This window comes from Centropristis striata, chromosome 12 (assembly GCF_030273125.1).
Source record: "Centropristis striata isolate RG_2023a ecotype Rhode Island chromosome 12, C.striata_1.0, whole genome shotgun sequence".
Classification (NCBI taxonomy): domain Eukaryota; kingdom Metazoa; phylum Chordata; class Actinopteri; order Perciformes; family Serranidae; genus Centropristis; species Centropristis striata.
Genome location: NC_081528.1, coordinates 9,020,321 through 9,034,646, shown reverse-complemented (window position 1 = coordinate 9,034,646; position 14,326 = coordinate 9,020,321). Strand labels below are relative to the sequence as shown.

The 14,326-nt window shown below is 40.8% G+C and overlaps 1 protein-coding gene across 1 annotated transcript in view; it reads left to right on the top strand.

Moving 5' to 3' along the window:
* Nucleotides 1-14,326, top strand: part of fat2 (FAT atypical cadherin 2) — a 125,838-nt gene that overhangs the window by 75,460 nt on the left and 36,052 nt on the right. Inside the window, exons 17-19 of the mRNA XM_059345583.1 lie at nucleotides 8,092-8,303; nucleotides 12,126-12,263; nucleotides 12,399-12,542. Coding sequence (XP_059201566.1) covers nucleotides 8,092-8,303; nucleotides 12,126-12,263; nucleotides 12,399-12,542 — 494 coding nt within the window. The remainder of the gene's footprint in view (nucleotides 1-8,091; nucleotides 8,304-12,125; nucleotides 12,264-12,398; nucleotides 12,543-14,326) is intronic.

Here is a 14,326-nt window from a genome sequence, read left to right as displayed (position 1 = left end):
TGTCCAAGAAAAGCTTTCTGTCTTTTAGTTTTAAATCCGGGTTTTTTAATAAGTTACTTTTTGCACTTAAAACTTCTTATAAGAAACTTCAGTTTGAGTTCTTAGACCTGCGTGTGAGCGTGTGTGTGTGTGTGTGTGTGTGTGCGCACAATGACAGACGTGGGAAGCGAAGTCATTATGTTGACAATGACAAATCACCTCCACCTGATACGTGTCCTCTTCCTGAGAAGTCGCATCACGCTGTGCAGCATGAGCTCAGACTGCTTTGAGCAAAACACTAAACAGCGATACGAGCCCCTTATTGACAGAAAGCTTGCAGCCGCGAGCGCACACAGACGTATACAAGCTGATGTACATAAACCATATCTCTGTTTGCGTTAAAGACACAACATGCAGAATTTTAACAGGATTAAGTGACACAATAAATCTCTGACATTAGCATAATTATCTGCACAAACATGACTGCTACAAAGAAGAATGTCTGCCTCTGGTGGTTTCTGCTCTCAGAATAACAGTGTGTGTGTGTGTGTGTGTGTGTGTGTGTGTGTGTGTGTGTGTGTGTGTGTGGAGAGAAATTGCTGGACTGTGGGAATTATGTACACAGAGAACAAAAAGGCAGAGTTAAAGGTTGAGGGAACATCAGTGCCAAGAGTTTTTTTCAGGGAATAAAACAATGCTGGATCCGTCTGTTTGTTTATAAAAACTAAAATGGAAATAAAGTGGATTTTTTGCCAGAAGTTGACTTCATGTTGGAGGTCAGCAGCTTCAGTCGGCATTTTCAACTTTTGCAAGGTTCAGCACCAAGGTTAAAATCAATTCTAAAGCATCCTGGGAGCTTGTGTAACAGGAAATATACTGTGTGAATAATTGCAATAAATCAAAACGGTTGATATTGGCGCTCCACTTATTGTTTTCCGTGCCTCTGCTGCTTCACTCGCTTCGTGCAAACACAGCAAACAACTTTTTCTATAGTCTCCATCCAAATGCATTGTAAATTTTACCCAAATTCATAGAAAATCTGCAGAAGAAACGCACTTACGACTACTTGATTAAATTTACTACTGTTATGTGATTATTGAGACGGTTCTCCCCTCAAAAAACGACCCCATAGGTTGTTTGTACAGGGAGCAAAATGACTGTCCTCCATCGCCCTTTAGCGGGTGTTATAACAATGAATGACGCCGTTGCAGAGTTTAAATGGCGGTATTCACGCTCGGGGCGAGCTAACACTCGCTCTGTACCATGAAATGCTCATATGTGTTATTATGGGTGATGTTGAGGAACAAACTATTCTGTAGTTTAGGTTGGAGATCTTGTTGGATTACTAGCAGTTGGTTTATTTAGATAAGCAGTAGATTTCCAGACTATATAATTAAAAGAGCACCAATTGAATCTTAAAGTAGAACAAAGCTGTTATACTATGTCCGTGTGAAAAACAATATCCACATTATTGTTTCTTCCCCTTAGACCTCAAATGAGAGAAGTATTAGTAGCACAGCCCACAGTCTGACCGCTATGATACTTAACTTGGAAGAGAACGGACATCAGCTCTGGAGACAGAACTTCAGTTGGCCGCTGTAGCAGCTCAGATTTAGTTATCACAAACCCCTCTGGTTTCTTAATGGGCAAATTGAATAAGTCTATAAAAACAAATTGATGGAGGTGCACCTTTTACCTGTAGTTTTGTCGTCTTTGAATAGAAAAACCTTCCAGACACTGCTTCTCTGGTGCTTTGGTATGATTATCTGAACAGCGTGACTTTACATTCATGTCTTACGTGCCGTTAGCCGGCGATCAATAGCATGTCAACATTAGCCGGTGATCAATAGCATGTTAATGTTAGCTGGCAATCGATAGCGTGCTAACGTGAGCAGGCGACCAAGACCAAGACCAACTCTGTGCCGTTGAAAGAGACCAACTAAAACGTGTATCATTAATTTATTTTATTTTTTTAACTGCAATGTGATTGATATGAGCTAGCGGGCTAATGCTATATATCATGTTATAAAATGAAAATATTATTATCATGAAATAACGTGATGACAAGTGTGTCCAGACGTGTGCATCACTTTTAAGTGTCATCTAAAAGCACTTCTGTTGTGTTCTGATCTATTTGCAACGCATTTTATTATCGTGTTATGTTGTGGTCTGCGCTTGTGTTGCCATTTTGATGAAGATGTTTTCTCAATTTGCTTGTGTTTTGTGTATTTCCATGTGTTTTCCTAAGTTGCAGCACTGTGAGCTCTCAGGGCCACCGTAATAAACACTCACTCCCCTGTGATAATACCAGCTGAAGTTACAGTGTAATCAGCCGTCATTCTCCCTGCATCATTAAAGCTACAGAAAGAAAGAAAGAAAGAAAGAAGCAAGCTTCAGTGAGAGAATCATGTGGATACAAAGACGGACTGCAATCACATGAGTCATATGAAATAAAAAACTGAACCGTTGAATTCAGTTTAAAGAATCACAATAGAACCATAAAATGGCTCTCTTATACCCTAAAATTCCCACGCTGACCTTACACGAACCAGGGAGAGTCACTGGGTTGTGAGATGCTTTGAATCAGAGCCTGTGACTCAGATTTGACTCAGATGTAATTATTAATGTAGAAACCACTGTTTCTGTTCTTATTAGTCATCAAAATCACCCTGAGCAGGACATTGATAGAGGAAAAAAAAATAAAGATAAAAAATCTTTGTGACTCCTTGGATCCCATTAAAAAGTGAGATTTGTGCAGCGAGATGCAAATTATTTACTTGTTGAAACCTGGAGGTGTTTCGTTGGAGGGGAATGGAAGATGCTTGTTTTCGTTGGAGCTCATTTTGTTTTATCTTAATGAAGAGCGGCTCAGCAGACTGGCTGGCAGCCCAAGAAAACAGGCTGCGCGTCTCACCCACACACTCTGCTGGATGTGAGTCGACAGATCCACTATAATGAGTTCACTAACAGAGGTATCCTGTCCCCTCAGACCAGCATAGTGTAATACAACAAATTCACTGTCCAAACATCCAGATGGATCATCACAGCACAAATTACAGTGTTAGATTTCGTTTGTTGGCAACTGAGAGGCATGATTTAGACGGAGGTTTACGAGTGAGTCAGGTTTTTACAAACGGAATGAGACTGAGACGTGTAAACCCAAACAGAGAAAGAATAAAAAAGTTTAAAAAATAAAGTATAATAGGCTGCTACTCTTCAGTGTGTTTGTCCCAACATGCTGCTGTTAACATAAGTAATAAATGTAATTTCTGACATCTGATTCTTTTTTTTCCTCCTTTGGGTTTAATGTTTACCTATCCGGACAAAAGCAAAAACCAACAACGTGTTTGTCAGTTTCTCAAAACTGTCTGACTTCCCTCCTCTCGACTCAAAACCCATTGGTTCCTACTGAAGATATACATTTTAAAATTGCCTCCCAGATATATATTTTCATAAACAATAATCATGGCACTACTACTTACTCCAGCAGAAAGAAAAAGTGCGTTTTTTCGGGACTATTTTCAGTTACAGATGTGACTGCAATGTCCAAGTCAAAGTTTTTGTCAAAGTCAAAGTCTAAAAGTGTGCATGCTGGATGCTGTAATGCACGGTGTGTGTGTGTGTGTGTGTGTGTGTGTGTGTGTTGCTCATGTTCATCTTCATTAGTTGGAAATTTTCAGTTCATCCAAAACCTGAGCACATTCAATGAACACTCTGTTTTAGTGCGTTATTGCTCAATGCTGACCAGACTTATCCTTTAAAATCTTTAATTTACCGATCACAATCTCTAAAAGTTCAATGTCAGCATCTTTATATAGCAGTTTTTTGTCTGACCAAAAGTCCAAAGCCTAAAAATATTCAACTAACAATAATCAAAAACAAAAGAAAATTTAAACTCTCACAGTGAAGTCACTGTAACCAGGGGATGTTCAGCATTTCTGCATGAAAATGGATTTAATTATCAGTTAATTATTGATGCTGCAATTTCCTAATCAACTGATTGATGAACTAATCTTTCCAGCTCTACAACTTGCAAATCAGTCCTATCTTCCCTGATCTTCACTTAAAAGACAACAGTGTGTGTGTTCTGTGTCAGACCTTTAGCTCGGCTATATGTCTTTCTACTCCAAACATTCAATCTCACCCCTCTGCTCCGGCACAGGAGGTGAAAAGGTTGATCTGTTACCGTTAAGAAGGTTTACAGGAGGTCAGATAAATGATGACTTCAAACCATTTCTAAAAGAAGTGACTCAATAACAGTCAAAGAAAAGTGGACATGACACAATTTATCCCCTTAAGGACTCTGACGCTTCTTTTATCGCCACCGTAAATTGAGGTTAAAACTTCACAGTATGTGTGACAGATAACAGACGCAGACAGCAGCCAGCTGTGCAGAGATTTATCTCCTCTGAAAGGGTAAACTCACGGCTCCACTGAGCTGACAGAAGTGAGGGTTCACTACATATGTCACATGATGCCACACACACACGGTGCATGTTTGACTTATGGTGGATATTATCATCCAAAGCACCGAGTCTGAACCCTGTGAACATCCATTTTAAACAGTATGTTGCGTCTGTCGCTCCACATAATATACGTTCTGCATTTCAATGTGATGCTCAGTCGGGCGGAGCAGCAGTTTACATACAGAGCGGATGATGTGCAACTTAAAGCAGCAGGGAGAATGTAAATGTATGGAGAATAACGTCTGAATAAGAATGATGGTGATGGTGAGTCACTGAGCTGGACCTGGGCTTCTTTAGCTGCAGACTTTTGTAAATTATTATTGTTTGGTTTTGTAAGAGGCATTCTATGCAAGTCAGTTTTTTTGTGTTTTGTCTATCACTTGTCTCATAACAGATAACAGTTTTCGCTTATCCAACACAAATGATGGATCAATTCCCATCAGTTTCAGCTGTGCATGGAGCGTTAACACTAACAGAGTGTTATTGAGTTCATTGCTGCATTCACACCAAATCAGGCGTTGCAGCCATTACTGCAGCATTGTGCAGCAGTGTGGGAGCGTCACTTTGATGGCCCGTTTGTGTCTCCATGGTGTTCCTCATGCTGGGTGACAACAAGTTCTCCAACAGAAACGGCAGAAGAGGTTGTGTGTCAGTACCACACATTTTTTTTAAAAGGAGACTGCAGTTTCTGTGGATTTATGTTGTTAAACCACTGACCTTTAGCCTGGCTAACGCCAGACTAATCACAAATGAGATTAGTCTGGACACCAGCCATTCATTTTTTCGTAGAGGAGGTGTGGTTTACGATCCTCCAGAGCCGTTTATTGGTCTGTACGTTGCTCTTAGCCAGTCGTATCAATTATACCAGATGACGTATGTAAAGCGACATAAATGGATATTTACATAGCCCATCTCTACTTTCAGACTAAAATGCTCAATTCAGCTTCTGCAACGTTTTTCTGCAGCATGTTCTGGCTCTGGCTGCTCACCGTCTACCGACAGTGTTGGTGTGTGTGTGCGTGTGTGTGTCTGTGAGAGAGTGTTGCTTGCTGCCTTGCTTCTCCAGTTCTGGCTTTCTGCAAATTATTTATTTTTACGCCTTATTCCCCCTCATGTCATTCAGCCTCACACATCCACTGATTTTATGGTCGAACGAACAGACGAACTGCTGCGGGTCTCTTGGCGGCTCCGCTGTCCCCTGGCTCGTAGCGAGATCACCGGCGTTACAGCAGTGAGCGACAGCGGGGCTAGTTGGTAGATTAGGCTTTTGCCAAATCCTGTCGGAAGCAAGGCTAAAACATCCTTTTTCGCGGTGAAACAGTAGTGTAAAGTCAATTGTTGTTCTTCTTTTAAGATCAACTTTCGCTCTAAACTATTTAAAACGGCGTCTACAGCTAGATCCAAAGAGAGTTTCGTGTCTGCTGCAGCCATGTTGGATCCGTAAGAAAACTACAAAACTACAAGCCTCCATCTGTCGAGTAGTACGCGACATCGTCTTGCTGTCCCTCCCCATTCTGTGATTGAATCCCTAAAACAGGGCTAAGAAACGGCCGTAGTTTCCAGACCCTTTCACAGTTCGAAATGAAATCGAGCGTGCAAGGCAGTATGGGTATACCCAGGCTAACTGACCTTATGTTTACGGCAAAAAACTTCTGGTAAGGCTTTATAAAAGACTATTTATACAGTAAATAAATGAGCGTAATAAGCGGAAATTAGGTAGTTACAAGGATCCCGTAACTGCCGCAATTTACGTAAAAAAATTTAAGTTACATTGAAAAACGTAACTTACGTAAACAATGTGACTTAAGTTAGAAATTGTTTACTTTTGTTGTCACATGGGATGCGAATCCCGCTCTCCTGGGTGAAAGTATGCTGCTTGTTTGACCCATCCACCAATCCAGCCATCTGCTGACTGTGGGAATCTGCCCCTTTTAAACTTCACTTGGCTTTCAATCGCTATCACATCAACAAGATAGCGGTGGCTGCATTACAGCAGACAGTGGAATTCATGAATATAGCTCATTTTTCGCTGCCTGTACACACAACCTATATTAACGTTTTGACAGGAGGACAGCCTGTGTGTGAGCATCTCGTTACACTGCTAGTGTGCCAGGTCCTATGGGTGATTGAAAAAAAAAACAACACATTGGCAGATCGAAAACGGTGTGTTAAAAAATGTTTCACAAGGCCTAATCAAGTGACTAAACTTGTTTTTACATGATGCTGTTTGTGGTTATGAGATTGGCCACCGCAGCATGACGTCAGGTTGCATTTCTCCTGAAGTTGATTCCATTTCAACTCTTCCTTGCTGCATTTTCTTTCGGCCTGGAAACCAGTCAAATCCATAAAGTTCATGTTTTATTTGCTCTGGCAGATGTTTCTGGTCAATCTCCCATTTGGACAGATTTCCTCCAGGCTTGATCCTGAACCAGCCGATCACAACCATTTATGATTAAAGATTAAACAGCGCGGATTAAATATGAATCAAGATTATGTTACTGCCTTACCTTATTTCTTGCCTCAAATGCTTTCAGAAACACATTTTAGTGTTTAGCTGTGATTTGATAAAATTTGTGACCAGGCTGCCATGTTTTTCTTTTCTTTTCTTTTCTTTTCTTTTCTTTTCTTTTCTTTTCTTTTCTTTTCTTTTCTTTTTCTTTTTCTTCCATTCAGATGCACTTTGATCTTCACTTGATGAAAAAGCCTCTTGAAAAAAAAAAAAAAATGAATTGAGACTGATATGTAAACATATTTTATCGACATTAAAATGCTAACAACCGGGTGATAACAATAAAACATGCTCAGTGTCTTAACACGATAGTTCCTGTTTTTTTTAACATACTGAAGTTATTGTGCTACAAAATGCAGAAAATAAGCCACTTGATTATTAATTCAACAGAAAATAATCTGAAGCTACTTTAATACCTAATTTAAGATATTAATCAATTAAAACATAAATTCACTTTTTCAATCTTCTTAAATGTGAGAAATACAGTTATGAATTATGTATATTTGACTCTAAGACCGTTGGTTTTACAAAACAAACTATTTGAAGATTTTTTTTTCTTTAATGATGCAGGCTGTTTTCAAACATCACACAGTTTTGTGGCTTCTTGCTGTGATAAGTAATTAAAAAGCTATAGAAAGTTTAATGAAGTGCTATGTTTTATATTATCTCATGCATTAGGTAGTTCTCACAAAGACAGAGGTCTTGACTTGAATTTAAATCAAAGTTCTGTATCTTTGAAGAGTGTTCAGCGATGCAAAATGTATTTGTAATGAAGGACCTGACAGGAGTGTAAAAGCACACGCTGCACATATTTTATGTTTTATGAGTATTTGGCTCATGAGGTGAGCTCGGCAGCTTTGTACATTTAGTGAATTTTGTTCCTGTGTTGTATATCAGAGGTAACTGTTTAAAAGTCGAAGATTTCATCACCTCAAACAAATCCCAGAGCATTACATCAGAGCACACAGCAGCCTGGTCTCTCTGTGATGTTTTATACCAAAGTAAATCAAAGGTATCAGAGGTGGGAAAGATCACACATTCAGTCCAGAGTGTGTTTTCTATTTCGAAAGGGGTTTAATGTACAAACATGTAAAATCTATACTGCATCTTCTCACAGTTTTTAATCTGCTCTTGCAGGCCTGCTGACCCTTATCGCCCCGCTTGACTTTGAAGTTTCCCGGGAGTACTACCTATCTGTGGAGGGAACGCGGGGCAAGCCGTCCCTCAGTGACATCACCACGGTCATCATCAACGTGACGGACCTAAACGACAACCCGCCGGTGTTCGGACGAGGCGACTACAGCACAGAGATAACAGAGGATCTAACGCCGGGGAGCCTGGTGATGCAGGTCAGAGCACAATGGGATGAGTGTTTGTTTGATCAGATGTTTCAGGACAAAATGTCCTTTTGGTCTAGAAGCAGCGATGTAAACATTTAAGAGGGAATGTGTCCTTTAAACTCTGGTTAGGTTGCATGCTTTGGCTTCAATGGGCATAATAACCTTTCAGCATATTGTAATTCAAGTGGTGTGAGAGAAAATTAGACTTCTCCACCTCCTCTTGGCTCTGTTTTCGGGCTTTAGAACATCTAATCCCTGACAGGAGAATATGGCCAATCACAGAGATAAATGGGTGTAATATCCAAGACATCACCCGAGGTTTCTGAAGAGCGGTGCCTGACTCAATTTTTTGATAAGCTGGGAATTAGTAGAAAAAATTGGAGCAATGGTGGCTGAATGCAGCGGCGAGCCACCTGTGAGGGCAGATGCCTGTCACTCAAAGCAGCCATTACTCTTAATTATACAGGACTTTAAACCTTAATACTAAGTTAAATAAGTGAGTTGAATAAAGATTTACACCCCTCATAGTTGTCGTGAAGGAGAAAGTTGGCTACAAAGACCAAAAAATGTTTTGTACCAGGCTGAAAACAGGTTTGTTTCTGTTGGAAAGTTGGAAATATGAAGGTCGGCTGCCTTTTCGAGCAAGCTGAAAGTGTTCTGTTGTGGAACTGACATTTTTTTTTTAACTTCTAAATGTTTTTGGCCCTGGAGGTTGCTGCGTAGCGTGCAAGCCTTTTAGACCATGAAAGTCTGATTCAATAACAGAAAATCTTGCAGAAAAAGTTGCTATTCCAGCATTGGCAGCAACTGTCTAAACCTCAGCTTCAGAGTCTTATCAAAAAGAGTCTAAAAGAGAGTCTGACAATAAAGGCAATAACACACAAGTCAATATTGCCGAAGCATGTCGGATATAAAGAGAAAGAGAAACAGTTTCTAATACTGTTTTACTGTAGCCAAAGGCTCCGAGTTTCAAATCAGTTTGTCATCTCAAAGGGTTTTACAGGCCACAAGTCTGCAAAGAAAACAGGATGATGATTCCCATAGAATTGCTGCTATTTAACAGCATCAGGATCAGCAGATTGCTGGATGAAGAGGAGCTGAGGACACAGAGAGGAGAAGGGCTGGATTTTAAAATTCTAGTAGTTTGTTTTTGGTTTTGCCCTCTCCCATCTTAAAGTACGTCACAAACTGATGTAAAAGCTCACAAACTGACCCGAACACTGAGCAGCTGACCGACATCTATCTTCTTTAGAGCATTGCACTCTCTCTAACAGGGCTGAAAGAGAAATAATGCAGTGAAGGTGACATTTATAAATGACTGTGTAGATTCTTCAACATACACACACATACTTTAATATTGGCAACATTCATACATCATAGACACAAAAACATCGGTAATCTGTAATTGAATCAGTGAATTGAATTAGACTTTAAATTGAATATATTTCCAAAGGTACAATTTAACTGAAGGACATTTTTCCGTTATCTGCCTCTTCAGGACAGAATTCTCTTTGTGGTACTTTTCAACACACACACACGCGACATGCATCAGCACACAAGCAAATATTTGTTTTTATTATCTCCTTTCACACACACACACGTGAGTAATATGACAACGTCTGACACCTGGCAGCCGTCTGATGATTCAGGTAATAAAAAACTGAGATTTCAACGCATGAAAAAATCACACAGATAATAACAACAGGGCAGCATGAGCTGATGTGGCAGCTTGTCGATGATGTACACGTGTTAAAGACACACACACACACACACACGCACACACACATAGTTATCCGCCAACATGTCAGCCGTCAGCTGTCAGGCCAGCCGCGGAGATAACGCAGCAATAACACAGCTCAGTGGCTCGCTGATGGTCGGACCTCGGCTCGATGATGAGTCTGTAATCATACGGTTTCATATTTGACATTTTTCTTTTCTCCGGCTGCTCTTTCAATCTGTCTCTCATTCTCACCATTTAACTGCAAAATTTCTGCGTTTAAAATGTTTAAATAAAAACGGGGAGAGGGTCCTCTGTCAGCTGCGACAATTATAGGATTCGTTGTGACAATGAGCTGATGAAATGAAGAAGCGAACGAGCTCCTCAAAAGGGCTTCATCTAAATGAGTCATCTCTGTCTTCTATTGAAAATCTGAAAGCAATCTGCCCCTGAAGATCATCATGTACTTTTGTAATATTTAACAAATCTCTAATCTGTTTTGGCTTGAAGCCTTCATCACAACAAGCTAATAACAAGGATAAAACAAAACATAAAGAATCAAACCAAGTGGAAACTGCACATAGTCCCTGTTCAGACCTGCATACATATAAATCTTAGGTGACATGATGACAAGTTGAATGTGTCTCCACATACATCTCGAGTCACAACTTGATCTGATCTCACTTCCTTGCTCTATATGCAAATAAATACATAGTTTCTGTTTGCAAAGACCAAGTATGTTGGGTGGAGGAAGTAAAGCATGTGCTTCCAGAAATTAAAAGAAGACTGGGTTTATTCCTTGGCGTGTTCCAGGCAAACCATATCGCCCAAGATGTTTGACACACATGTAATATTTCTTAATGTTCAGACATCGTGCATAAAGCATTTTGCCAAATTTTGCACTTTAGTATGATGCCGTTTGCACATTTGCATCTACACTGTTAGAAGAATGGCCCAGTCCACCTTTGAATGTGGTCTAATTGATGTACCTAGAGCTATCTATTTGCGATCAGATTACTCAACACAAAATCCATCAGCACATTAGTATACCGTTGACTACAGAACCAGTATCTTCACTTCACTTGTTTGACTAACTCTAGCAGTTAAGATTACAGACATCGGCCGTCCTGTTATTATTATAGACGTGAAATCCATAATAACCTTTCAGCATATTGGCAGGAATCTAGACTTCTCCGCCCCTTCCTGGCTCCGTTTTCAGGCTTTAGAACATTAAAACCCTGAAAGGAATCTGGCAAATCCCAGATCATTTCAGAGAGGGCGTTCCTTTTGGCTGTTCTATAAATACAGATGCCAGTGCACCATAGACTGTATCTAACTGAACTAACCAAAGAGTCTTGCCTCATTCATGGGCTCACAGTGACGCTCCAGAATGAATATCTAAGAAACACCAGACTGGATATTTGGCATTATTTTTGGCCCAAAAAAATGTTTTTCTGGCCTGTTGAAGGTTCCTACAAATGTAAAATAGTGGAAACACAGGGATCTAACAAAAATGTCCGTCAAACCAAGGATCTACAGTCAAACCTTCAACTGACCTGACTATAACCAGCATCAGAGGTACCAGTGAAGAACTCACACTGTCTAAAGACAAAAAACAACAAAAAAAATGACATAAACAATAACATAAAACCAGGGGGCAGAACGTTTTCTAGCATGTAGGGCAGCCTGGATGGCACTGTGTCCTGTTTTCTCCATTGGAAAGGCACTCTTCAGGGCTCTCTTTAGGGCACCCTTGAGGGCACTTTATGGCAGTTTCACCACTGGAGGGAACCCCAACTGGCACTTCATCATTTTGTCTTACACAATAAACATTGATGGAACTTACGTTTTATCTACCATAGTGGCATTAAAGAGGCTTTTTTTTTTTTACACCATTGGAAAACCAAGTAAGGGTTCTATAGATAACCATGACATTTGGCCTTACTTGTTTGTAGTTTGGCATTGTTGTTGCTCTGTTGGATTGTATCTGTTGGCTTCTATCTTTCAGTAGTGTGTGGACCTTCTGCCTGACCTCTGACATCCCTCAGGAAGAGATAAGATGAAAGATTCTTGTGACCTCAACATTTCCTCTCCCTTCCTTTCTTCACCTCCAGGTAACAGCCACTGATCAGGACGGTCCCATCAACAATCTGCTGCGTTACTCCATAGTGAGCGGAGACCCTCTGCAGCAGTTCTCTATTCACCCTCGAAGTGGAGAAATCTCTGTCCGTACATCGCTGGACAGAGAGGAAGTCAGTGTATTTTTTGTCTGTAGACAAAGTGTCTGTGAATAAAGTAGGATTGATTCATTTCAAAGACAGAAAATGAAAAAAGGGACTTAAATAAAACACAAAAAGTATTAAATGTCCTCTCTTTCTCCGCTGCAGATCCCTCATTACTCTCTGACGGTGCAGGCAGCAGATGAAGGTGACCCCCCTCTGTCCTCGGCCGTCCTCATCACCATCACTGTCACTGATGTCAACGACAACCCGCCCGTCTTCTCCCAGGTCAACCACAGTCTGCTGCTGCAGGTATGACAACAACAGCATCTCCGCAACTTTGATTCACCTGATAAAATCTTAACATCTTTTTTCCCTTCTCAGAGAGCATCAGCATTCTTTATTTACAGGTTAAAGTTTAATAATGTTTCATCCTGTTTGAGTTTGCATGCACCAAATATGTGGCCTCCAATAATTAAGAGTATGCAGGGTTTTTTGCCTTAAACCCTATTTCATTCATTTATTTGACCCCTACGGGCCGCCATAGGCAAGTTTGAGAAATTCATTGCAATGTGTTCTGGTTGAGAAAAACAGATTCAGTTTTTTTGTTCATAAACTGACCAAGTTAGCGCCCTCGAGCATTTTGAGAAATGTTGGCACCATGCTGCATGCAGCAGAAGAGAACATGGACCTCATACAAACCACTGCAGCAACAAAAAGAACAACAAAACAAGGAAAATGTATATATAAAAAAAAATCTCCAGAAAGAAATGCCTCATCATCAAAAATTGACAACAAAATGGAGAAATATCAACTCGCTTTTCCATGAATATCAGCAGAGCATATGCCGCTCCTGACAAAAAGACAGAAAAAGTTTGAAGCTTGAAAGTTTGAATGTGTTCTCCATTAAAACAGCCATTACTACCAAATATTCCTCCAGCATGACTGTAAACGTGTGCCGGCTCGGCTCCTGCCTTCCTAACAAGATGATGATGAAGACTCATGTTCAAATGATTGAAGATAATTATAGAGAAACTACAGAAGATCTGTCATTCTCTATCAATCTATCTGTCTGTGTCATTTTAACTCCTTCTCCAGCGCACTTCACTGCGAAAATATGCTGACCTGTAAGTGCTGCACGGCGCCCAGAGCTCATTAAAACTGTGTGCTGAGGGTTTGAGGGGGAAACTCTTCGGAGAGGCAAAAAGCAGAGAAGTTTCTGAGCTTTGTGGGGATCAAAGAAGCAGAAGGATCAGCTGTCATGATTTGTTGGTGTTATTGAGTGTGTGTGCGTGTGTGTGTGTGTGTGTGTGCGTGTGTGCGTGCGTGCATGTGCATTATGAGGGGCATTTTATGTCAGCGAACTATACCAAAACGCGTGTACATCGCCTATGCAATGACATCAAACCTCTAACATGCGCGTGTACATTCCATTCACTTTCAATGGACAGACGATCGTCACGTAGGCGTCGCACAGACGCTGCACACTCGTTGTTGCGCATACGCCTACGTGATGGGTGAACTACGCCTCAAATATGTGATAAACACTTATATATTATTATAAGAAAGCATAAGGTGCTTGCAGGACAAGTCTCATAAAACCAGGGCAAGATCATTTACCTGCACTTTTATGGGTAAAAGCTTGTATCGCTGCTGTGTAAAGCGGTTGCCCCCCATACCTGCTGTGAGCACATATTCTTCATATATGTGCATTCATGACAGGCAGGACTATCACAGCTTTGTTTGAGCCACTGCGCTGGCTGTCGCTCACTGACAATTAAAGTTTTCAGTGCCAGCTCTCCATCACTGCCGGCTGCAGCTCTGCCAGCTCAGAAACTCCCATTCAGTCACAGAATAGCTGCTTCTCGAGCCAAAACCTGTGCGCTGTGTGGCGATGAATCCAAACTATGTGATATCGTCCCATCTGCTGATGTCCACAGCCAGCCGGCCTGATGAAGAGAGCTCTGATTGCATGAAGCAGATGGATGTTGTTGAAACTGGGGAGAGGACTTGTCATTTCTCTCAGACAGGTGCTGCAGGTCAGCAGCAGCGGAGGCGTTGTCTCTTCTGTGGATGTTACATGCCTTTGTTTGACT